This window comes from Neophocaena asiaeorientalis, unplaced genomic scaffold (genome assembly GCF_003031525.2).
Source record: "Neophocaena asiaeorientalis asiaeorientalis breed wild unplaced genomic scaffold, Neophocaena_asiaeorientalis_V1.1 scaffold346, whole genome shotgun sequence".
In the NCBI taxonomy this organism is placed as follows: Eukaryota; Metazoa; Chordata; class Mammalia; order Artiodactyla; family Phocoenidae; genus Neophocaena; species Neophocaena asiaeorientalis.
The window spans coordinates 2068103-2091036 of NW_020175400.1; the positions used below are offsets into that span (position 1 = coordinate 2068103).

Below are 22934 nucleotides of genomic sequence, written 5' to 3' on the forward strand. Positions count from 1 at the left end.
CTGTTCATCCATTGATGGACACTTGGGTTGCTTCCTACTTTTGGCTATTGTGAATAATGCTGCTATGAAGATAGGTATACAAATATCTCTTTGAATCCTTCTTTTCAATTCTTTTGGGTATAAACTCAGAAGTAATATGGTAATTCTATTTTTAATTTTTTAAGGAAACACAATACTATTTTTGGAAGCCTATTTCTTGATGGGGAAGTATAAACAGTGTAGTCCCCCAGGGCATAATTTTAAGACCAGTCTTGTTTAACATTTTGTAAATTATCTGTATATGAGAGTTTCACTATTAAATTGCCATTGCATATAGATAATGAAATAGTTCATATTGTGTAAAATTTTAAAACACCTCATGTGAGTGTATATGTAGACATAAAAGTGGTTATTAAGCCTTAATTAATGTAAGCAAACATATTTTATTTGTATTTGAATGTATGTTTTATTACACTCCCTCCTCGAGGTCAGAAGAAATACCCTAGTTACATCTGTTAGTGTATTCCCCTCACTTATTATGGGCAAAATATGGAGAACTGATGTGTCAGAAAACTTCATGTGTCAAAAATACACGTGCACAAACTTGCAGACATGTCTTTTTTCTTGACTGTCCATAGCCTGTGGAGTATATTGGCCCTCAAATCCTCCATAGTTTAGTCTGGACTTTATGCCAGTAGGGTCTCAGCTGAAGACAGTTTTTTCCCCCGGAGATATTTGATCATGTATGGAGATGTTTTTGTTGTCACAGGTGAAGGAGTGCTACTGGAATCTAGTGCGCAGAGCCAGGGATACTGCTAAACATGCTGCGATGCACGGGACAGCTCCCCACAATAGAAAACCCTCCAGCCCCAGATGGCAATAGTGCCCAAGTTGAGAGACCTTGCCTTAGACCCAAACTACCTTCTCAGCATCATCCTCAGCCTCTCTTTTGCATAAACCTGACCTTCTAGCCAGACCCAGGTGCTCCTCAGACCATACACCAGCTGAATTGCTTCCTCCAGTGCCTTTCACCTGAAATCCTCCTCCCTGCTTCTCTGATGGCAGACCCAGCTTCAGTTCTCTCACTGTCTCGGTGAAACTGGCTCTGGTCTCTCTAGCCACTGCTCTCTTCCTTCTCTGACCTCCTGTAGGACTATCCCACTAATCTGGCGATTGGTTTAACAATACAGAGTGGTACTTGCTCTCTTTCCAACTTAATTGAAAGTGCTTTGAAAGCCATGTCGATAGGACTTGATTTGTAATATGAAGTACCACCCCTTACATACCCCAGTGGGCACCTTGACCCACCTGGGGCTTCCCATGGCAGCTTTCCTGCCACTGTGGGATAGAGTGGTTTAGTCAGCGCAATAGTCGGCTGTCACAGCAGTCTGAGACCCAGCTTTGTTGGGAGAAGTACTAGCTAGATGGAAGGCCCACGTGTGAGCCTCATGACCAAAAAAGTATTCACCCTGAACATGGTTTCTTATCTAAAGCTGGAAGATATGGGATGAGGACGGGTGCCAAGAAATGGGCCTGTTTTGTCTCCAGCGGAGCACAGACTAGAGGATCTTATGAAGCCTGGGGGATAACATATTTCACATGGAAATGTGCGTGGACAGGAATTGTTCTGTCATAGCTGGACTGACTTAATGCCAGTCGGTGTTTATGATGATAACACTAGTAATGAAAGGCATCATTATTTTTTTAGAACCCAATGTGTGCCAGGCACCGGGTAGGTGCTTCACACAGGTTGTCTCCTTCAGCCCTCACCACAATCCTGGAAGGAAGCTGAAGCACTGAAAGGATGATTTGCCCAAGGTCACCCAGCTAATAACAAAGAGCAGAGCTGAAATTTAAACACAGTCTGACTTCAAATGAAGCCTGTGCTCTCAGCCACCACCTTGTGTGTAGCCAGGCCCTTCTGCACTGCTTTTGAGATTTGTGTCTTGATATGCCGGGATGTGGGGGGGAAATCCCCTGTGGTCTCTGAGACATTTGTTGTGAATCAGGTGCCAGTGTCAAGTATGACCACCCTGCTGCTACAAGAAAGCCCACAAGGTTTCCTTTGGGTCCATGCTGTCACTCCCACAAAGGGCTCTAACCCTTCTTCTTTTTGTTTCCCCTTCAGGTGCACTACATTCTTCAGGAGGTGGTGATGGGTGGGATGGTGTTGGAAACAAACATGAATGAAATTGTGGCTCAGATTGAAGCTCAGAACAGGCTGGAGAAATCCGAGGTGAGATGCAGCTGTAATTTTGCCCTGGCTGGTTAGAGAAGACGTGGGCAGAAGGAGGAATGGCTAATGTGTGGGTTTGGGTTGCTGTGGCTCCTTAGCAGGGTTTTCTACTCATCCTCTTTCTTCTTGAGTCTGTTGAAACTCATTGGTTTGAAGTCCAGCCATGAAGATTAAAAAGGTAAGAAAAAGGCTAAAGGTGTGAATGTAAAAGCCAGGTGGCATGGGAAGGCAAGCAGCTTCTGGCTTGGGAGGTTATGGCCAATGTTTGTGGTTTCTAATTCCTCCTTCAAAGCCACGTGTTCCCTGGAGGGACCCAGAATCCCCTTCTCTGATTCCAGTGTGGTTTCTTAGTTTGTGTGCCTATGAGTGGTCTCCCAGCAGGCACTTCTCGTGGTTTCAGACCTCAGAGTTGCCAATTTCCTTATTTCCAGTTAGCCTTATAAAAAGCTACAGTAGAGTTTGGGCTGAGTTTGAAAATAGCATACCCCAGGTCCACCCCCACATAGTGCTGAGTTTGATACAAATGCTCACAGTAAATTTCCATCCTTTTCCCCGAGGTCTCTCCATCACCTTCGTCAGCCTTACCAGGGAGTAGGGGTTACAGGCATACACCTTCACACGTGGCAGAACAAGCAGAACAAATTACCTCTTCAATTATCTGAGTGTCTTAAAGAGCTTCATTGCTTTGTGTAACGGAACTTGATCTTGCGAAACCAGGAATGCTTCCTGTGAGGACTGGCAGTCCTGCTGAAGAAGCTTTTCCAGACCACAGCTATTGTGGCAACTATAGTTCTCTTAGAAATGTAGGCTGGGAAGCTTCCGGGAATAGTAAGTGAGTCAGAGGCAAGGGATTTGGAAACTAGAAGCAATGGAGACTTGCTGGGCGAGGGTGGAATTGGAGTCAGGATCCTGAAAAGTAGTCAAGAAGGACGAAATGGTTTTGAGAACATCCTCGTCGACTTCTCCCCGTCTCCGCACACCGGGGCCGAGCCTGGAGAGTGAGGGCTGACCGCAGGCACCTTTCCTCTCTGTTGCTCCCAGACCTTCTGTGTCTGTGGGTACACTCCACCTCCTACGTGTCCTTCTTCCCGTCTTGTGGCCACATGACATTTCCAAAGCCAGCTCTTGTCCATTTCATGGTATTAGTTGGCAAGCGGTTGTCCTAAGCTGTGACATTCCTTTTCCCTTTAAGAATTTCCCTGTGACTACACTCCTCTGTAAGAGTCTTCAGTCCCTTGAGGAAAGGGTTTTGTTTAATTTTGTTTCATAAACCTGTTGCTGAATATGACTTGGTTAAACTTCCTTGGTTATTTCAACAGGCATCTACTGAACATCTACTGTGTGCCAGGCACTGTTGGCACTGGGGCTATAAAACTGCATAAGACACAACCCACCTTTAGGAGTGCAGATTGAGTCCCTGTACTATAGAACCTACTAACCTAAAGATTGTTGTGTTGGCCACCTTTGAGGCATAAGGAGGGAAAAATCAAAATGTGCATTGCATGTGCTCGGTTTGGACATTTTCTAGCCCTCTTTCACTTGTTTTTATTTAAGCCTTAAGCAGATGACACTGAGGGTTTCTCTCATACCCACCTTCACGTCTCCCCAGGGTGGCCTTTCAGCAGCGCCCGCCCGGGCCGTGTCCGCTGTGAAAAACATCAACCTGCCGGAGATGCCTCGGAATATCAACATTGGCGATCTCAACATCAAAGTCCCCAACCTGTCCCAGTTTGTCTGAGAGCGGAAGATGGCTGAACTGAGTCCTTGGAACCAGCAAAGCTGAGCCAGTTCTGCAGCAAAGCCTGCTCTGCGCCCTAGAGGAGTCCTGCCTCGGGCCGTGGCCCCTGCTGTCCCGAAGTGGGAAGGAGTCCTGTGTCCACTGGCAGCCTGTGTGCTTGCTTCTCACATGTGCGGCCTTGCCTGTCTCTTGTACACACAGCCACTGCAGATGTCAGGGGCCCTGGCTTCCTCAGTAGGGGTCAGGTGCCCAAGCCACTCACCCCCTTTACCTGCCACGTGCAGCCACTCCCAGGGATTGCAGACTGTAGTGAGAGGCCCCCCTGCTCCCAGAACCCCACCACGAGGATGTTCTCTGACGTGAGTCTTCAACTTTAGCACCACAAGGCTCCCTGAGGTCCTGTAGCATTGACTTTCCTGGTGAGGTGCCATAGCTAGAAAAAGGCTGACCCTCTAGATGTGGGGATGTGGTGAGTGGCAAACAACGGCAGGATGTTATGAGATCCAGAGTTGCCTACTGACTCTACTAGAGTTGGCACACCCAGAATCCTCTTGTATAGCCACGCTGTCTCATCACCACCTCCTGCAGCATACACTCCCTGCTGCCACAGTCCTGGCCCTGCTGTCCCAGGTGTTTATGTGCAGGACATGATCCAAATCATAAGCCTGTTGTTTGCCTGCCCCCCACATTTCTGCCAATAGGGAGGGTACCCCCCCCCACAGCCAGAGGGGTCCCCCTCAAAGGGGAGGGGCCCTGTGTCTGTAGAAAGCAAAGCTGACAACATGTGGAACATCTAAGAATTATGACTCTTCCAGGTTTAAAATACATTCTCCTTCCGAGTAGCAGACGGGTCAGTTGCTGTGTTATGAATGATGAGTCTTCTTTGTACAGGAAACCCGCTGCTGTCTACACCAGCTTCTGGAGCATGAGAGCCTGAGCTGGGGTCATGTGTTCTGGACCTGGCACAGGGGAAGGCTGGGGACACGTGCATCCTGCTGGCTGAAACCGGTGGCAGTGCAGCATCTTCTCCCCAGTGTGCGAGGGGTCCCTGCCTGAGCTCACTCTGGGCACGCCCTGTTCCCCTCAGATGACAGTCCCCTAGAGCTAGCTGTGGAAACCTGTAAATGTTTACATTCGGTAAGAGCCTTTCTTCCTGTGGTTAACTTAAGAGCTGAAGCTGCTCCTTGAAGTAGTGCCTCTTACTCCTGCACTGCCTTGGGGCCAGGTCTCAGGTATGATGTTGAGCTGCCTTGAGATTAGGGAGCTCGCTGCACCATCATGGTAAAGTCTCCCGGCCTGGGGACTTCTCGTGCCTGCCGGCCAGTGGCCCAAACTGTTTCCTCAGGCCTCCTGATGCTGTCGCAGAGCCCATCTGAGATGGTGCCCGGCAGGACCATGGTCAGGACCACGTCTTTTCCCACTTTGAATAGTGCTTCCTGTGCTTGGTGCCTTTTGCTCCCTGTAGCCTCTTAACCTCAGTCTTTTGGAACATATCTGATAACCTCAGAGATGGGCAGTGTTGATCAGAATGTAGGCCCTCTTATGTTGGAAGAGGGAAATGTAGGTTTATATATCTATCTGATGTTAAAACCTCTGATATTCTTTTAAAGAGTTTAATTTTTATTTTTAACAGACATTTCAGTATATTCACATCCCTCTCACATTTGCTGAAAGTGATATAGGGAACAAAGAAGGAAAACGATATTTATTTTGCACCTCCTGTAAGGTGGCATGAGCGAGATCCTTCCACAATCCTTACAACAGACACTATCATCTCCATTTTGCAAGTCAAGAAAGTAAGACTCAGAGAGGTCAAGTAACCTGCTTTAGGTCACAAGGGCTAAGAATTGAGACTCTCTGTTTGCCTAAATCCACAGTTCATTTTTTTTCACTGCTCAAGATGGCTTCTCCCAATTTTATTTTCTTTCTTATGGATAAGGAAACCTCAAAAAGTATAGGTAGCTTCTCAGAAACTGTGATTAAAAACTGGCTTGGTAGCCAGTGAGAGCATCAAAGAGTGTGAGCTCGGGGGTCCTCCGCATGCCTCCATTGAACTGGTTAGGAAGCAGAAGCCCAGAGTGTTTAGTGTTGTGTCCAGGGTCACAGAGCTAGAACCAAGTCAGTTTTCTTTTTTCTTTTTTTAAAATTTTTATTGGAGTAGAGTTGATTTACAATGTTGTGTTAGTTTCAGGTGTGCAGCAAAGTGAATCAGTTATACGTATACATATCAAGTCGTTTTTCTTGAGTTTGTTTCATGGCTTATCGCATTGCTGCCACATGTTCTGGATTTCCTGGAATAGTCTTTGAATGTTTTGCCTGCCAGAAACCAGTGATTCCCAAAAGCCACTGACCGGTCCTAGAGACTCCAGCAGTGGGCATCGCAACATCATCCCTCATACTGCTTCTAAAAATGACATAAAACTTGAGCCTGGTCTTTTGTTTGGAACACTTGATCCCTTTGGATGAGCCACAGTAATTGTTCATTAACTACTTGAGGTTGCCTGCAAATCCAGGTACCTTTCTTGCTTGTTATCAGCAAAACCATAAACGTTTTTGAAAAATAAGAGGAAATCCTCATTGGCCTTTTTTTGGAGAGGGATACAAATACTGCTGCTGAGAGATGTTGGTTATCAAAATAGGGACCAGGTTTGAATTTGGGAGCCCTTGGTCCTGGATGGTTTACAATGAGGATTTCCTGAAGTGGTACAGAATACTGGGTTTTCAGTGTTCACTGCCACTGACAAAAATCTAATATTCCTCCATTCTGCAATTTCTCAATGCCTGGTAGATGCCAGGCTCAGTTCTGGGCACTGAAGGTTGCGAGCAGTGAGGCCCTGCCTCCTGCAGCTGTCTCTGCTGTGCATCTCTGAGTGCTCACGTTGCATCTGACTGGCAGCCTGAATTTGTGGAGGCTAGAGTCAGTGACTTTGTGTTTTACGGAATATTTAAAGGACAGTAACCCATTTCCCAACCCCAGCTGACCCCATCATGCTCTGCTGTCTGTGCTCCAAACAGCCTGTCTTCAAGCTGCTAGAACAAAAATACCATAGACTGGGTGGCTTAAATAACAAACATTTCTCACAGTTCTGCAGGCTGGTCAAGATCAAGGTGCCAGCAGATTTGGTGCCTAGTGTGGGCCTACTTCCTGTTTCACAGAGGGCCATATTCTTGCTCTGTCCGGAAATAATGAAGAGAAAGCTCTGGGCTCTTCATCCCCTTATAAGGGTGCCAATCCCACCATGGGGTCTCCACCCCTGTGACCTCATCCAAACCTAATTACCTCTCAAAGGCCCTATCTCCAAATACCATCACATTGGGGATTGGATGTCAACATATGAATTTGGGAGAGGACACAAACATTCAGTCCATGTGTACACACCTTTCTGCACAGATCATGGCCCTGTGCTTGTCACATTAAGGATTAAGTCAGCTATCTTGAGTGTTCTCAAGTCCCTGTTATTCAGGCCTCTGCCACTTACAGAGCCAGCCTTTCCTCCCCACCACCTCCACCTCCATGGAGCAACCTAGGGGAGACCTCTCGGGCCCCAGCTTCACCAGGAAAGAAACTAGGGAAGTATGGCTGAAACCAGGCTGCTTGGCTAAGTCCTGTCTCGTGGACCAGTCTTTAGTAGGGGATTAAATCCTTAGTGTGGGCCATGAGTTTCCAAATAGGATGCAGCTGTGATCAGTGCCTGACGATAAAGGTCAAGAGAGAGTGTGATAGCCATGATAAGAGCCAGTAAGGTAGGGGAGTCACCTGGGGTGGGGTGGGGGTGTCGGCTCCTAGCAAATATCCTGGTCTTCAGCTTCCCGAGTCTCCTGCCCTACCCATCTCCTTGTGGTCATCGTGAGCCTGGTGTCCACATACCTGTGTGTACACGTGGCCAGTGCCCGCAGGTGGACAAATGGCTGATCTCATGGTTAAGATGTTGCCCACTAGGGAGCACTGGAGGATGCTACATCTGCGATGTCTGGCAGCAGTTGGCAGATAGACAAACAGGCCTCCTATAAGGCAGTAGCTCCATGGAAATGATTAATCTTTTCCAGAAGACTGTCCAAGTTCTTTCCTATTTCAATGAATTAATGTTTTGAAAAGGAAATTCACGTGGTTCAAAATTTAAGGTGACAAAAGGCTGTTCAGCCAGACTCTCACCCTGTTCCCCCAAACCACGGAGCACCCACCCCCATCCCTGGAAGCAACAAGTGTTTCCAATTTAAAAGATTAAGAAACAAAGCCCCTGGATTTTTATTACTGAAACTGAGAGTGTACTTTCCTCAAAGAGTTCTGTTCCATTTGACCTTGGTTGACCTCAGCCCACTACAATCCTGCCATCCTCTAGAGGGAGAGGCCTCCCAGGCCACCCCATCCTTGCTCTGCCTCTCCATTTTCCATGGCACTCTGATGTCCTGTGTGTTTGAGTTGTAGTTTTTATCTCCCCCACTAGGACGTACGCCCCTCAGAGGCAGGGATTTGTCTCTCCTGTTCAGTGCTGTGTCCCAGCTGCTATGACCAGTGCCTGGTATGTACTGCTCAATAAATAACTATTGAATGAGTGAATACTTGAGACAAATGGTAACTCATTCTAACAGCAACTTGTAGCTTATGCTGTCCAGGGCCCCGTGCTCAGTCAGCATTTGGGGAAAGAACCTGGATAATGGCATTGGGAACAGCCTATAGAGAGGGACCAGGTGATGGCCTGTGGAGGATGAGGGAGAGGAGAAAGGCAAAGCTGATGACAGTGGAGCCCACATGACCAGAGGACCAGCGAGGGAGAAAGACCAGAGTTTGGATGTGGACATGTGACACTGGAATTGCCTGAGAGTATCTGGGGCAGATGTCCACCAGCCAGCTGGGAACCTGGGAGTGGGCAGAGAGGAAATGAACGTCCAGCCCAGAGAGATGGTGGTTGAAGCCATGTGGGCGAGCGATGTGGCCAAGAGGACTCAGCCTGTGGGCAGAGAAAGGGAGATGAGAGTCTAGACAGAGGAGCAACTTTAAGTCGATGGAGGACTTTCAGTGGGAAGGGCCCCTGCTGAGAGGCCAAGGCGTGGGACTTAGAAGAGATGACCTTTCTTGGTCTTGCCATTGCCCCTCCACCCCAAGCCCTCTAAGTAAGGCAGCGAAATGAGGGAACTTGGAAGGGGTGGCTCTAGCCTAGTGGTGGGGTGGGTCTCACCCACAAGGTGGTTGTATAAGAGTGTGCATCACAAGCTAGCTCTGTGACGTACAGAGCCTTCGGAAGGTCAGTGACCACATCCATAAAGGGGTACCAATAACTCCTGCCTTAGGGGGCTGTTTGAGGGTTAACTGAGAATTGATGAAGACCACAAAGGACTCCATAAACACTGGCTGCTGTCATCATTGGGATTTTTGCAGAGGACATGGGAGCTGAAGTAGATGCAATTAGCTGGGAGAGGTTTGGTGGTGCTGGGAAGGAGAGATGGACGTCTGCAGTGCTCAAGTCCTGGCAGAAGACCTCAAAGGTGGGGCTGCAGAGGGATGATGGGGACAGTGGATACTGGCCTGGCCCCACCAGTGGCCCATATCTATAGGCCACCGGTGGATAAAGCTGTAGGGGAAGTGGTGGAATCTCTGGAAAGTGAAGCTTCCCTTACAGTGGAGGTTGAAGACATAGAAGAGCGAGCTTGGGATTGGTAGGACTGGAAGGGTGGCGGACAGAGCCTGGAATTCCCTTCCCCCAGAGTCAGGGGGAAAGGGAGAGGTCCCAAAGACACAGTGGGAGGAGTCAGCATTTGGCCAGGATGGGGGTGAGGGCCTCTGGCCAAGCAGGCCTGGCCGAGGGTTGGGTTCCTATAGGGACTCCACGCTTCCTGTGAGAAATGGGATCTTTAGGCTTTCTCAAGAGCAAACCTTACATTTTTTTTCAACTCTGATATCAGCCTGGCCTGAGAGTGCTTGGGTATAGGGGTGCCCTCCCCTCCCACCTAGGATTGGACCACACTTTCAAGAGGGCAGGTTGGGGGTTATTTTCTGTATTGGTGATGATGAATGCCCTTTACAAACCCATGGGATAAAGGCACAGCTGAAATGACAGAAAGGAGGAGGTACAGGTAAACATTTATTATTTTAAGAGTTCAGCTATTGAACATGTTACAAAAGAGGTTCAGTCAAAAAGCCTAAAGCGGGCTTCCCTGGTGGCACAGTGGTTAAGAATCCGCCTGCCAATGCAGGGGACACGGGTTCAAGCCCTGGTCCGGGAGGATCCCACATGCCGCGGAGCAACTGGGCCCGTGCGCCACAACTGTGGAGCCTGAGCTCTGGAGCCTGCGATCCACAACTACTGAAGCCCGCGTGCCTAGAGCCCGTGCTCCGCAACAAGAGAAGCCACCGCAATGAGAAACGTGTGCACCGCAACGAAGAGTAGCCCCCGCTTGCTGCAACTAGAGAAAGCCCGCGGGCAGCAATGAAGACCCAACTCAGCCAAAAAAAAAAAAAGCCTAAAGCCCATGTCATCATCAGACTCCTCAGACTCTTCTTTCTTCGCTGCCACTGTCTTCTCAGCTGGGGCAGCAGTGGTGGAGGTGGCAGGACCTCCTGCTGGTGCCGCCCCAGCTGACAGGCAGGCCCACCAGCCCCTTCCTTGCAGATAAGGCACCTGATGTCGACATTGGCCAGAGCCTTTGCAAACAATCCTGGCCAGAAAAGGTCAGCGTTTACAGCAGCTGTTTAATGAGGGCATTGATCCTCCGTGACCATCACCTCATAGTTGTGCAGGATGAGGGCCGAGTAGATGCAGGTGAGCTCCGAGATGGAGGCCATGGTACAAGCGAATGCGAGGCGGGCGTGGTGCTAGTCACCGGATGAAGTGAGGGCCTCACCCCAGTGCGACCCAAGCATCCTCAGAGGGACTGAGCACCTTAGCGGCAGCTGAGGAGAGGGAGCCAGGTGAATTTTTCAAAGACTGGGATCCACTGACTCCCCAGGCTCAGGTGATATTCAAAATATTTACCAACAGGCCTGTCTCAGGCACTGACAAGTGGAGGTACCAGATGGGCGCTTGGGGATGTTACTAGTGGTCCATCATGCTTCTGCCACCAGGCCCTACCTCTCCTGTGGTAACAGAGAGGAGAACCCAGGAGGTTGCCACACCTGCAGCTGCTGCAGTTCGCTCCTCTGCTGGCCTGGGTTGGGCCCTGTTGGTGGCAACTGTGGCTTGGTGAGTCAGTGTGCCCCATCCCGCTGGGGCCCTGAGGTGGGAGGGGCAAGGAGCCTCCTCGTACCCCACCCCTAGACCCTTCCAAGCTGCAAGTGAAACTGGAGGCCAAGAGACACAAGGGCACACCCACCGCAGAAGATCACCGTCTTTGCCCTGGGCAGCCTGGCACTGAAGCTTTCCTCCAGCCTCCCAGTTCTGAGTCCTTGGCACTGGGCGCCATTCCCTTGACCCTTCTCCAAGCCTCCCAGTGACTCCCCAGCTGGCCGCAGGCCACACGAATCTTACTCTGGCTGGCAGGCCTGAGGTCGCTGCCTGCCAGAGATGGCAATATGCACAGCCTGGAAGGTAATCCTTTCTCGCTAGGAAAGTGCTTATCTAACTGAGGCAAGCCAGGATTTGAACTGCTAATTGCTAAGCCAGCTTTTCTGGAACTTCTTTTGTGTGTCTGGGAGGTAGAGCTGGTCCATGAGGAGGTGGCTCCCATTCAGATGCTGGACTGTGCACTCTGGGGTGTTTTCTGCTGATATTCCCTCTCGTTTTTTGCTGAGCTTCCCAGCCTCTACCTGCCTCTTCTCCACCAACTGGGGCCTACCTGGGCCCTATGAAGTGCCAACCAACCCATCAGCTGTTTATGGTGCACGACGATGTTACAAGATTGGAAGGAAATCCCTGGATCCAAGGTCTGTGCCAAACAGGCAAGTGATACAGTGATGCTACCTGGCGTCGTGCTGTGCCTGGCACAGGTTGGTGGCCCACAGTGGGCCGTCCTTTCAGGCCTCTCCCTGAGCCGCAGTGCTCAGGGTTACAACCCTTTCCTATCAGGTCACCCACTCCCAGCTCCAGCCCAGACCTGATGAGCTGCTCTTGGCTCCTGAGGCCCCAGAAAGGCCTCAGACTCCAGGCTGTGCCAGGCCCTGGCCCTGGCCAACCCCTCTACCTGTCTTCAGGTCTTTCTCACTCGCTCACTTCAGGAGAGTCTCTGCACAAATGTCGCTGTCAGAGGACTTCCCTGCCCTTTCCTGTTTCTCATGGCACTTATCACCTGACGTGATAGTGTTTGTGATGTCAAATTCTGTTCTTTTCACTATTTTTTGCTGCTATTTTGCTGTGCCTAGCATGGTGCCTGACCCACTTTAGCTGTCAGTTAAATAAGTGATTGTTCATGAATGAATGAATGAACACTTCTGCTGTTCCCCTGTTAACATGCATGGAGCTCCACACCTACTCCAGGCTTGAGGGCAGGAAGCTCTGTGGGGTGGGAGTCATGGGGCCTGGCTTCTCAATTCACTGCCTGAGCCTGAGTGAGTCGTTTAGCTGCCTACTTCCAGTTGTAGGAATAGTGTATGAGAATGCACTTATCATAGAGACATAAAGCCTTGAATGGGATATAAACTTGGTTTGAATCCCGGCTCCACCACCTGCTAGCTGTGTGGCCTTGGGCAACATACCTAACCTCTCTGTGCTTCTGTTTCCTCATCTGTGAAATGGGAGTAAAACAGCTTCCTTGAATCAGTCAAGGTTCTTGGTTGCAAACAATAGCACCAACCCAGAAGCTTACTAAAGGGCTATAGGGAAGCTCTCACAGGCTCAACGGAAAGGTGGAAAGCCCAAAACAAAGCTGTCCAGGACACAAGGAAAAACATTCTCTGAAGCATGCCACCAGCACTGCCAACACTGGACCCCAGGGCCACAGACCCTGCTGGCCTTCCTTGAATAGACCGACTCCTAGGCAGTGCCTCTGATTTGTGAAGCTCAGGTCCAGGGGCCAGGGCAGCAACTAGAGGAGGCTGGCCCCAGCATCACACAGTGAGGAGCTTGCCAAGCAGGGAAGAGATGCCTGTCCAGCACATCACGTGCAGAGGGTTGTCCTGAGGATTAGAGTTAATCCAGAACCTCGAACACAGCTAGTGGGAAACCTGGTGGAATCCGCTGGATTTAGAACACGCTTATCCTATGACTCAGTGATGTCAAAGTAGTGTGCGTGTCTGGAAGACGGGGACAAAAATGTTAACAGCACTATGTGTAATCACCAAAAACTGGGAACAGCCAGATGCCCATCAAGAATGGAACACATGAATAAATAAGTACCCTGGACTACTACACAGCCACAAGAAAGAGCAAACTACAACTATATGTAACAACGTGGAAAAATCTAACAAACACAACACCAGGCATAAGAAGCCAGGCAGAAAACCATGTAGGTTGTACGGTTTCATTTATTTGCACTTCAAACACAGGCAAAGTGAATGCATGATTTTAGAAGCTGGGATAGTGGGTGTCCTAGAACGACAGAGAAGAAGGGGCAGGAGTGGGGCTCCTTGTGCTGAGAAAGCTCACTTTCTTGATCTGGGTGCTGGTTTCACAGTGTGTTCACTTTGTGAACCTTCATTGAGTTCTTCATTTATGATTTTGCATTTTTCTCTAGGCTTGTTATACTTCAATTAAAAAATCACATACAGGGCTTCCCTGGTGGCGCAGTGGTTGATAGTCCGCCTGCCGATGCAGGGGACACGGGTTCGTGCCCCGGTCTGGGAAGATCCCACATGCCACGGAGCGGCTGGGCCCGTGAGCCATGGCCGCTGAGCCTGCGTGTCCGGAGCCTGTGCTCCGCCACGGGAGAGGCCACAACAGTGAGAGGCCCGCGTACCGCAAAAAAAATAAATAATAATAATACGGGTTTAAGAAAAAAAGAAAGAAAGAAAGAATTTGTCTCTGGGAAGCACTGGGGATAGTGCCTATGGTATGAGATGAATAAATGTTAGGTCATTGTTGTTACCATCGTCCTTGTCACTGGTTGGTCTCTCTCCCACCCCACACACCCCATCCTCATACACTGTCCTCCCAGGCTGGAAGAGACCCCTGTGTTCTCAACCCTCAAATGCATTCAGTAGGCAGAGCTGGTGCTGCAAGCACAGGGGTTCTGAGCTCATTTGTGAGTGGTGGGGAAGACCTCCTGGCTCAGCACAACCCATTCATTCCTCAAGGAATTAGTCACTTCCTGCAGAGGCTGGGAGGCCAGAGAGATTGAGAACTGGGCAAACAAAGGGCCTGCAAGTAGCTGAGGACAGGAGTGGAGACAGATCAGGGAGGTGATGGGGAGCTGGGGCCTCGGAGGCAGGGAATGTGTTGGAGCCTATCCTGAGGACAGAAGGAATCCAGGGTAGTAGTCTGTGTGTGCCTGTGTTGGGCATGGGGGAGGTGTATGTGTCCAGTTTGGCTGTGGCTTTAGTGAGGAGAATGGATGAAAATGGAGCAAAGAACATTCCAGGAGTCCAATTAGGAAGCCTTTGGTGGTGACCAGGTCAGGGTGACCATGGAGGTGGAGAGAATTGGAGGATTCATGGGGCATTCTGGGATTAGAACTGATAGGACTTGGGGATCGTCATCCAGCATAGAGGGAAGCATGGGGATGGGCGAGGCAGGCGATGACCAGGGGCTTGAGTAGCCCCACAGATGATAGGTCTTGCTCTATCTGGCACCATGGAGGAGCTGGATTTGGGGTGAGTGTAAGTTAGATTTGGGGAGCAGAGTCAGAAGAGACTGAGACGCAGTGGACAATGCCTGTGGAGGGTGGGCTTGTGGGAGGGAAGGGAAGCTGTGTGCATAGAGAACCCCTGGCTTACAGGGACACTGCCCAGTTTAGGCAGCCAGCTCAGAGGAGAGGCCCAGATTAGGAGAGTGTGGGCCATGGAACTAGGGTTTCTGGGGCTCAGTGAGAAGGTGGGGAAGGGCTGACAGGGGGATGGGATGGGTGCACAGAGTGAGCTGGGGCCAAGGATGACAGAGATGTGGGGCCTGGTGGGCTTAGCTAGTCTCTAAATTTCCAAATCAATGAGGTGGACACTGGTGAAGGGGAGGGCCCTGACCCTTGAGAAGGAGAGCACTCAGCCCAGGGTGGTGGTGCATCAGGGGACATCAGGCTAGATCGCGTGTGTGGAGCCTCTGCATGATCTCCAGCTAGAACAATATCAATGATAATAGTGAAAGTGGCTCTGGTAGACATTATTACTGTTCAAAATATCTATTGCCTCTCCTTGGGGGAGCATGACACTTCCCATACCTTTGACATCAGGCTTGGCTACCTGACTTGCTTTGGTCAATAACCTGAGCATAAGTGAGGTGTGCCACTTCTAAAAAGAAACTTCAGGAGTCATGGTGCTGCCAAGTTCATTCTTATCTCTGCCAGGAGACCTGCAGTGTCCCAGATAAGGGCTGCTCCTTCAACCTGGGTCTTGGAGTGGAGCTGACTTAGTGCAGAGCTGCAACCAACCCATGACGGACATGTAATGTGAGTCAGAAATAAACCTTGTTGTAAGATGCTAAAATCTGGGGGCTGTTTGTTGCTGCAGTATAACATAGCCTCAGCTGACTGCTACAGCAGCTCATGGATTTAGAGTGTATACTCTGCACCAGGCACAAATGATTCCATTTGTATAAAATTCTAGAAAACATAAACTTATCTATAGTGACAAAAAGCAGATCAGTGACTGCCTGGGAACCGGCTGGGAAAGAGGGGGGCAAGAGGGAGGGATTACAAAGGGCATGAGAAAACTTTTGAGGTGACAGATATGTTCATTATCTTAAGTGTGGAGATGGTTACATGACTGTATATACATGTCAGATCTTACAGACTTTAATTATGTACAGTTTATTGTATGTCAAGTATACCTCAATAAACTGTTTTTATAGAAAACTCAACTCTGTTGGACTAGAATTCTAATAAAATTCTTATCCTTATTTTACAGGTGAGGAAAATGAAACTCTTTGGGATTAAATTACTTGCTGAGGGTCACTCAGCTCTTAAAGGCTGGATCCAGAATCTGAACCAGGTGTGCCTGAATTCAAAACCTGTACCTTTTAACCCTAAAGGAGTTTGAGTGGCAGGCCAAGGGTCCAGGGGTGAGAGCCCCCAGGCATGAATATGGGCTACATATGGAACCCCAGAGACAGCCCCAGCTTAAACACAGTGTTCCCCAAGAGTCACCTTGTGGGGGGAGAGGAGGTGGGCAGATGCCAGGCCCCACGGTTTTCAGAGCAACCCCATGTCTCCTGGAAGAGTAGGCACAGCATGGCAGCAGTGGGGTTCTGGAGCCAGCTGGTACCCACATGGGAGAGCCGGCTGTTAAAATTTCAGGAATTTCACGAATCAGTTGTTAAACATAGCCATTATTAAAAATTAAATCATATATGCTTACAATTAAACAAAACATGTGAAAAACAAAGATTATAATACTCAAAACTCATGGCCTCCTAATTATGTTCCCACTCTGACTGGTGGTTATGCTCTTATGGTTCTGCACACCATTGTGTCTATTAGGGGGAGATGGTCTCTTCCCAGCTCCGCCTCCTGTGGTAGCTTGAATTTGGACTGGTGGGATTATTTACCCCATGGACATGGGAAAAATGCTAAATCAGTGCTAACCCCTCAAGCCCACCCCCTGCGGATTGTTAAACATTTAATCATCACATCACTGAGCCCTAGGGTCTTGGACAGGAGGCTCAGGTCTGGGGCTGAAGGGAGAGGCAAGTACAGACAGAGGCTGGAGGCCCCGGGGCCGCCTATAATGGCGGTGATAAAATGGCTAGCCTGATTCGACCCTAGCTGCCTGACAAGTTTTTTGTGAATTCCCTCCCTTAATCCTCACCACAACCCTGAGAGGTAAAATGCTATTACCACCTGCAGATGAGGAAGCGGAGAAGATATAATACTTGCCCAGAGTTGCTCTGCTAGTAAGTGTCACAGGCAGGATTACAAAGCCTGACCCTTAACTGCTACTGTCCACACACCCCCCGCCCCCTGAAAGTAGCAGTGTTGGACTCAGGGTCTGGTCCCACCTTTTCCTGAAACCTCCAGCCAGGCACAGGCTCCAGGTCCCTAGGAGCCTGGAGTAGGCTTCAGTGACCACTGGGCCCATGGCCCCAGTTCTCCCGTGGGCAGCCTGTCTTGGGGGCCACGTTTTGTGCAGAACAGAGTACCAGAGAGAGGACTGACCCGTTTCCCACGACCGAGGCCAAGGGCAGGCTGACCCCTTTCCAGAACAGTTTGCGCCTCTCAGGGGCCCTGGAGCACTAGGGGACAAGCTGGGCTGTTGGAAGCCCTGAAGCCTCCTGAGGGCTCTGAAGAGGAGAAATTCCAGAATGCTGCAGCCTGAGGGGCCTCTCAGATCCTCCTCTCAGATCTTCCTCTTCATATGTGAGGAAAGTGAAGGCTTGGGAGTGCAAATGTCCCTGAGACTGAGATGGGGCTGACTGTCCAGAGTCGAGTTTCAGAGAAGAGAGTCTTGGAAAAGGTCTCAGGCTGCCAGAGCAAGAGGAGGAAGCCCTGGGAGGCCAGAAGGTTGGAGCAGGTCTCCCAGGTGCCATGAAGGCGGTGCCCCGAGGGCCGGTGGGAAGGATGCCTGTGATTTTCTTTCCGATGCTGGAGGTGAGGGAGGCTGCAGTGCAGGGTTGGGGGTGACAGGTGGGTGTGCTTCAGGTGAGCCACATGGGGAGTGGACCAAGGCTGGCCTGGAAGAGACTGGGGAAGCTGAGGAGGGCCGCAGGGCCCTGCTGAGTGTAGTGGGTTGAATGGTGTCCCCTAAAAAGACATGTCCAAGTTCTAATCTCTGGAACCTGTGAATGTGACCTTATTTGGAAAAACGGTGTTTGATGTAATTAAGTTAGGGATCTGGAGATGAGAACATCTTGGATTATTCAGGTGAGCCCTAAATCCAATGACAAGTGTCCTTATAGGAGATACACAGAGATGAAGGCCACGTGACTCCAGGCAGAGACTGGAGTGATGCAGCCACAAGCCAAGGACCACCTGGAGCCACCAGAGGCTGGAAAAGCCACTGAACCATCCTCCCCAGCACCTTTGGAGGGAGTATGGCCCTACTGACACTGTGATTTCAGACTGGTGACTCTCCATACCAGTGTGAGAATACGTTTCTGTTGTTTTTGACCACCCAGTTTGTGGAAGCCCTAGGAAACCCATCGGTGGGGTTGAAAACAGGCATGTTACAGAGATTCCTCCACTGCATGGGGCGGTGCCAGGCGGGAAAGGAGGCTCACAGACTGGCAGGTGGAGTGCGGTGGGCTCAGGCTGGGTGGGCAGAAGGAAGGCCTGCAGAGGGGGACGGATGGAATAGACGATGGGTGGGAGGTGGGGAGAAGCTTGGAGCTCTCAGGGGGATGGGAGAGCCAGGGTCCAGGAGGGGGCTCAGGAAAAGGGCACTTTCAGGAGATGGCAGGTCCTGGGAAGAGACGCGGGAGGGGTGACCGAGAAGGCAGATGGGGAAACCCCCAGAGCTGAGACTTTCTAGACAAAGGGGCTGACATGCCCAGGGAGAGGCATGCCCAGAGGAGGCATGGGCTATGCCAAGTGGGTCAAAGACGAGCACTGCACCGATATCATCCACGAAGGAATCATTACTGAGGGCTCCTGTGGGCCGTCTGTTGGTAAACGCGGTGCACAGCTTTTCTCGTGTAACTCTCACAACAGCTCGAAGAGGGCTTGTTCCCATTTTACAGGCGAGGAAGGCGAAGGCGAGGGGTAAGGTAGTTGCCCAGCTTGTAAGTGTCAGACCCTGACTGGAAGCCACGTGTCTGCCTGCAAAGCTGGCCTCCTGAGCATCCTGCTCTGCTCTCAGGAGGCTCCCGGGGCAGCCTGTGGCCAGTGCGTGGTTGGCTGGGGTGTGGAGCCAGCACTAGGATGGGAGCCAGCCCAGGGGAGCGGCGCTCACCCTGCCTTCTTGCCCTGCCTGGCCTGTCCCTCCCTCTCACCCCGCCTCAGGGACCGCTGTCCCTCCCGCTAGGCTCCCAGTCCATTCTGTCCCTTCCAGGCCTGGGACCCCGCTGGGCTCAACTTCACATCAACAGCAGGCTCTTTCCCACTTCCGGCCTTGCCAAGAGAGTCAGCTATAAAACTGCTCTTTGTCCTTTTTCTTTTTTTTTCAAAAAATGTGTTTTTGATCAATTTTATAATAAAACCCAAACTGAATTCTTGAAAACAACAGCAATGAGAAATAAAAAAAGAAAAAACTCTCAGCTCCAGGAAGTGCTGACTCCAGCACCATCCTCTCCAGCCCAAGCTGCAGCACTGGTTCCCTTCCCTCTCTCCCCCAAAACCCTACTTCCACCCACCCATGCACAATTCCTGGTACCAAGCCTCCTAAATATCCCCTAGCCCCTTTGTCTCTGCCTGCTGCTGAGATCCTTCACCTCTGGAGAGGCTCTACGCCTCCCAACTGCTCTTCCAGCCTCCAGTCTGATTCCCCTCCATGCTGGTCCCCTCCGTGCATGCTCCCCAGAGGCTCACTCTGAAAGACAAATCTGACTCCATCAGTGTCCTTTACTCAGAGTTCATAGAGTCTTAACTCCTTACCATGGCATTCAAGGCTTCAATGTCCAGTCCCTGCTTGCCCCAGCTTCATACCCCACCAGGCACCTGACCCCCTGCCTTTGCATATGCTGGTCCCTCTCTCTGCTTGGGACACCCTTCTTCCACCTGTCCATCAGGATAATTCAACTCAATCCTCAAGACTCAACCCAATTAGTTCCCTCTTTTGATAGCCCTCTCCTGCCCTCCCCAGGCAACAGAGTGGCCTTCTTCCCCACTGTCATGACAACTGGGTGGAACCTGGTTCATTCATTCATCTGATATGTGTCCATTCCCATGCTAGGCACTGGGGCACAGCAGAAAACTGTACCGGCCCAGCCTCTGCCCCAGTGGACATTACTATCCCTGCTGCTGTTGCCCAGGTAGACCGTGAGTCCCCCAGGACAGGTGCCACCTGCCTGCACAGAGACGAGCTTGGTGCCCACAGGCAGTGTGTGCTCCTTAAATGTTTGTTGACTGAATGACCAACCGGATGGGTGAGTGAATAACCTTAACCCCTTCCAGCTCCCCCTTCCCCAAAGCTTTTCTATCTCCTTTTCTTTTTAAAGTAGTATTTTAATGGTTTTTGTGGTGGGTGCTCCAAAAATAGTATAGATGTATGTTTGTTCTAACAATTCAAAGAATGCACAGGTGTACAAGGAAAAAATGGTAGTCTCTCCCGGCCCTGCTCCCCCCAGCCCCCTGCATCAAGTTGACCTCACTGAAGCCAATGAGCTTAATCATTTGGCAGGTGCATTTCCACTACCCCAACACTCATGACTCTACATAAGTCTACATGCACCAAGAAAGTTCTTATGAAGATGAATAATAGTAAATATATTACTTTGGCTCTTGCTTTTTTAACTTAAAAATATGCTAGGGACATCATTCCAAGGTCATATAAACAGAATTAACTTGATCTCTCCAACTGCTGTGTAATGTTCCCTGTGGATGTTTAATACTTTGTTTAAATGGTACTCTATGGACACTTTGGCCTTTTTTTTCTTTTTTTTTTCTGTAACAAGGAATGCTGCAATAAGCCTCCTCCTACACATCTTTGAGTTCTGGTTGGGTTTCTCCAGGGTTTAGGATAAAGCCCCCAAAGCAGAGTCACTGAGTCAAAGGGGATATGCATGTGAATTTTTAATAGGTCTTGCCATTTTACTTTCTCAAACAGTCGGAGCAATTCACAAGACTCCAGGAGTGTATGAAAACGTGAGTTCCCCATACCCTGGCCAATTCTAGATGTTATCAATAGTCTAAACTTTGCCCGTATCATGGGCAAAAAATGACATCTCATTGTTCTGAAATTGCATTTCCTGAATACAGCTAAGGTGGAACATCTCTTCATGCAATGGTTGGCCTTTTTTTTTTTTCCGGTACACGGGCCTCTCACTGCCGTGGCCGTGCAGGCTCAGCGGCCATGGCTTACGGGCCCAGCCGCTCCGCGGCATGTGGGATCTTCCCAGACCAGGGCATGAACCCGTGACCCCTGTCGGCAGGCGGACTCTCAACCACTGCGCCACCAGGGAAGCCCTGACTGGCCTTTTCTATTTCCTCTTCTGTGAGTTTTTGCCAGTTTTCAATTAAAAAATCACCTTGGAGGAACTTTTTAAACATTATCGATATTAATTCTTTGTTGTATGTGTTGCAAATATTATAATCCCATGTAATAATCGTCTTTTGCCATACAGAAGTTTGTATGTGCTTAAATGATTTTTAACTCCTTATTACAGGAATTTGAAAACATACTCAAAAGTAATGAGAACGATATAAGGAACTCCCAGTGTACCTACCTCTGAGCTCCAACAGTGATCAAGATAAGGCTAATTTTTCCCCCAGTATGAAGTTTTCCTATTGACGTTGCTTGTGGTGGTTTGTTTTGCAGAAAAAAAAAATTTTTTTTGTAGTCAAATTTATCAGTCTTTTCTTTTGAGGCTTCAGGTTTTGTATAATATTTATAAAGGACTTCCCCACTCTGGGATTTAAAAAAAAATTCTCCCATGGTTTCATTCAGTAGTTATAAAACATGATTTGTTTTTCATGGTGGGATAGTATTTCATTACATGGGAAGACCATAATTTACTCAACCAATCACCTATAGCTGCATATTTGGGCTATTTCTGATTTTTCCTGAATTATAAATAATACAAGGCAGTAAAAGCCTTGTCCATGAATATTCTAGTTCATCAGGCTAAATTCCTGAAAGTGAATTTCATTTCCATCCCCAAACTGCTCTCCAGAAAGTCGGGCTGCATTTCTGTCACAGTGGCTTGTGCATTACTCTCAAAATGCCCTCAGAGCCTAAAGCAGAAAGGCAGGGACCCAGAATGGAAGATTCTCTCCTGGGCTGATTGAGCCTCTCTTTGGCTTGTCAGCCATAGAGAGGATTATGTCAAATATGCTAGAGGAGGGGGCCAGGCAGCATGAGACTGGAGGCCCAGAGTAGCTGCTAGGGTATCACTCAGAGCCAACTTTTACTTTACATACAATTCTATACTCCAGTAAACTTGTGACCTGTCTTTTCAGAGCACAGGGACAAATGAGAAAGGGGAAGCAAGGCTGCTACTAAGAGTACCCTAGCCCACTTGTGCTGTTTCTAAAGGAAGAGAAAGTGCATGTCAGTCAAAAAGCAACCACTTTGGACCATGGTGATGCAGTGCTAAACTGTCCCACAGATCCCAGTAATGGATGCGGGAGAGTCAATTAGACTGGGTGATCTCAAAATTTGCTTCTAAACCTGAGATTCTGGAAGGTATCTTGAACTTTATGGTAGGCAGAGTAATGCCCCCTCCCTGAAGATGCCCTTGTCCTAATCCCTGGATTCTGTGAAGATGCTTTGCTATGTGGCAAAGAGTAATTAAAATTGCTATCAGCTAACCTTAAAATAGGGAGATTATCTTGGATTATCAGGGTGGACACAACGTAATCACAAGGATCCTTAAAAGCAGATGCAGGAGGCCAAAGAAGAGTTAATGTCAGAGTGATACAATGTCAGAAAGACTGGATAGGCCACTGCTGGCTTTGAAAATGGTAGGGGACCACAAGCCAAGGAATGTGGGCAGCCAGAAAAGGCAAAGAAATGGATGTTCTATACAGCCTCTAGAAGGAAGCCCTGTGGACACCCTTGAATATAGCCCAGTGAGATCCATCTTGGACCTGACTTACAACACTGTAAGATAATAAGCGCGTTGTTTTAAGTTTGTGTTAATTTGTTACAGCAGCCATAGGAAGGGAATACAAATATCATCTGGTACTGCCCAGTAAAAAAGATACCCAGAGAAGAGGAGTGCCCTGCCCCTGGCTGCACAGCCTCTGGAAGCAACATACTCCTGGCTCTGGTCTTTTTTTTTTTTTTTTTTTTAATTGAAGTATAGTTGATTTACAATGTTGTTTTAGTTTCAGGTGTATAGCAAAGTGATTCAGTTATACATGTATATGCAT

The 22934-nt window shown here is 49.2% G+C and overlaps 1 protein-coding gene and 1 pseudogene across 1 annotated transcript in view; one reads left to right on the top strand and one right to left on the bottom strand.

The window, feature by feature from the left end:
- AP3S2 (adaptor related protein complex 3 subunit sigma 2) overlaps positions 1 to 6517 on the top strand; it is a 57994-nt gene extending 51477 nt beyond the window's left edge. The window contains exons 5-6 of the mRNA XM_024766472.1: positions 2108 to 2215; positions 3825 to 6517. Coding sequence (XP_024622240.1) covers positions 2108 to 2215; positions 3825 to 3953 — 237 coding nt within the window. The 3' untranslated portion in view covers positions 3954 to 6517. The remainder of the gene's footprint in view (positions 1 to 2107; positions 2216 to 3824) is intronic.
- Positions 6518 to 10049: 3532 nt separating this feature from the next.
- Positions 10050 to 13545, bottom strand: LOC112414168 (60S acidic ribosomal protein P1 pseudogene; annotated as a pseudogene).
- Between the last annotated feature and the right edge of the window lie 9389 nt (positions 13546 to 22934).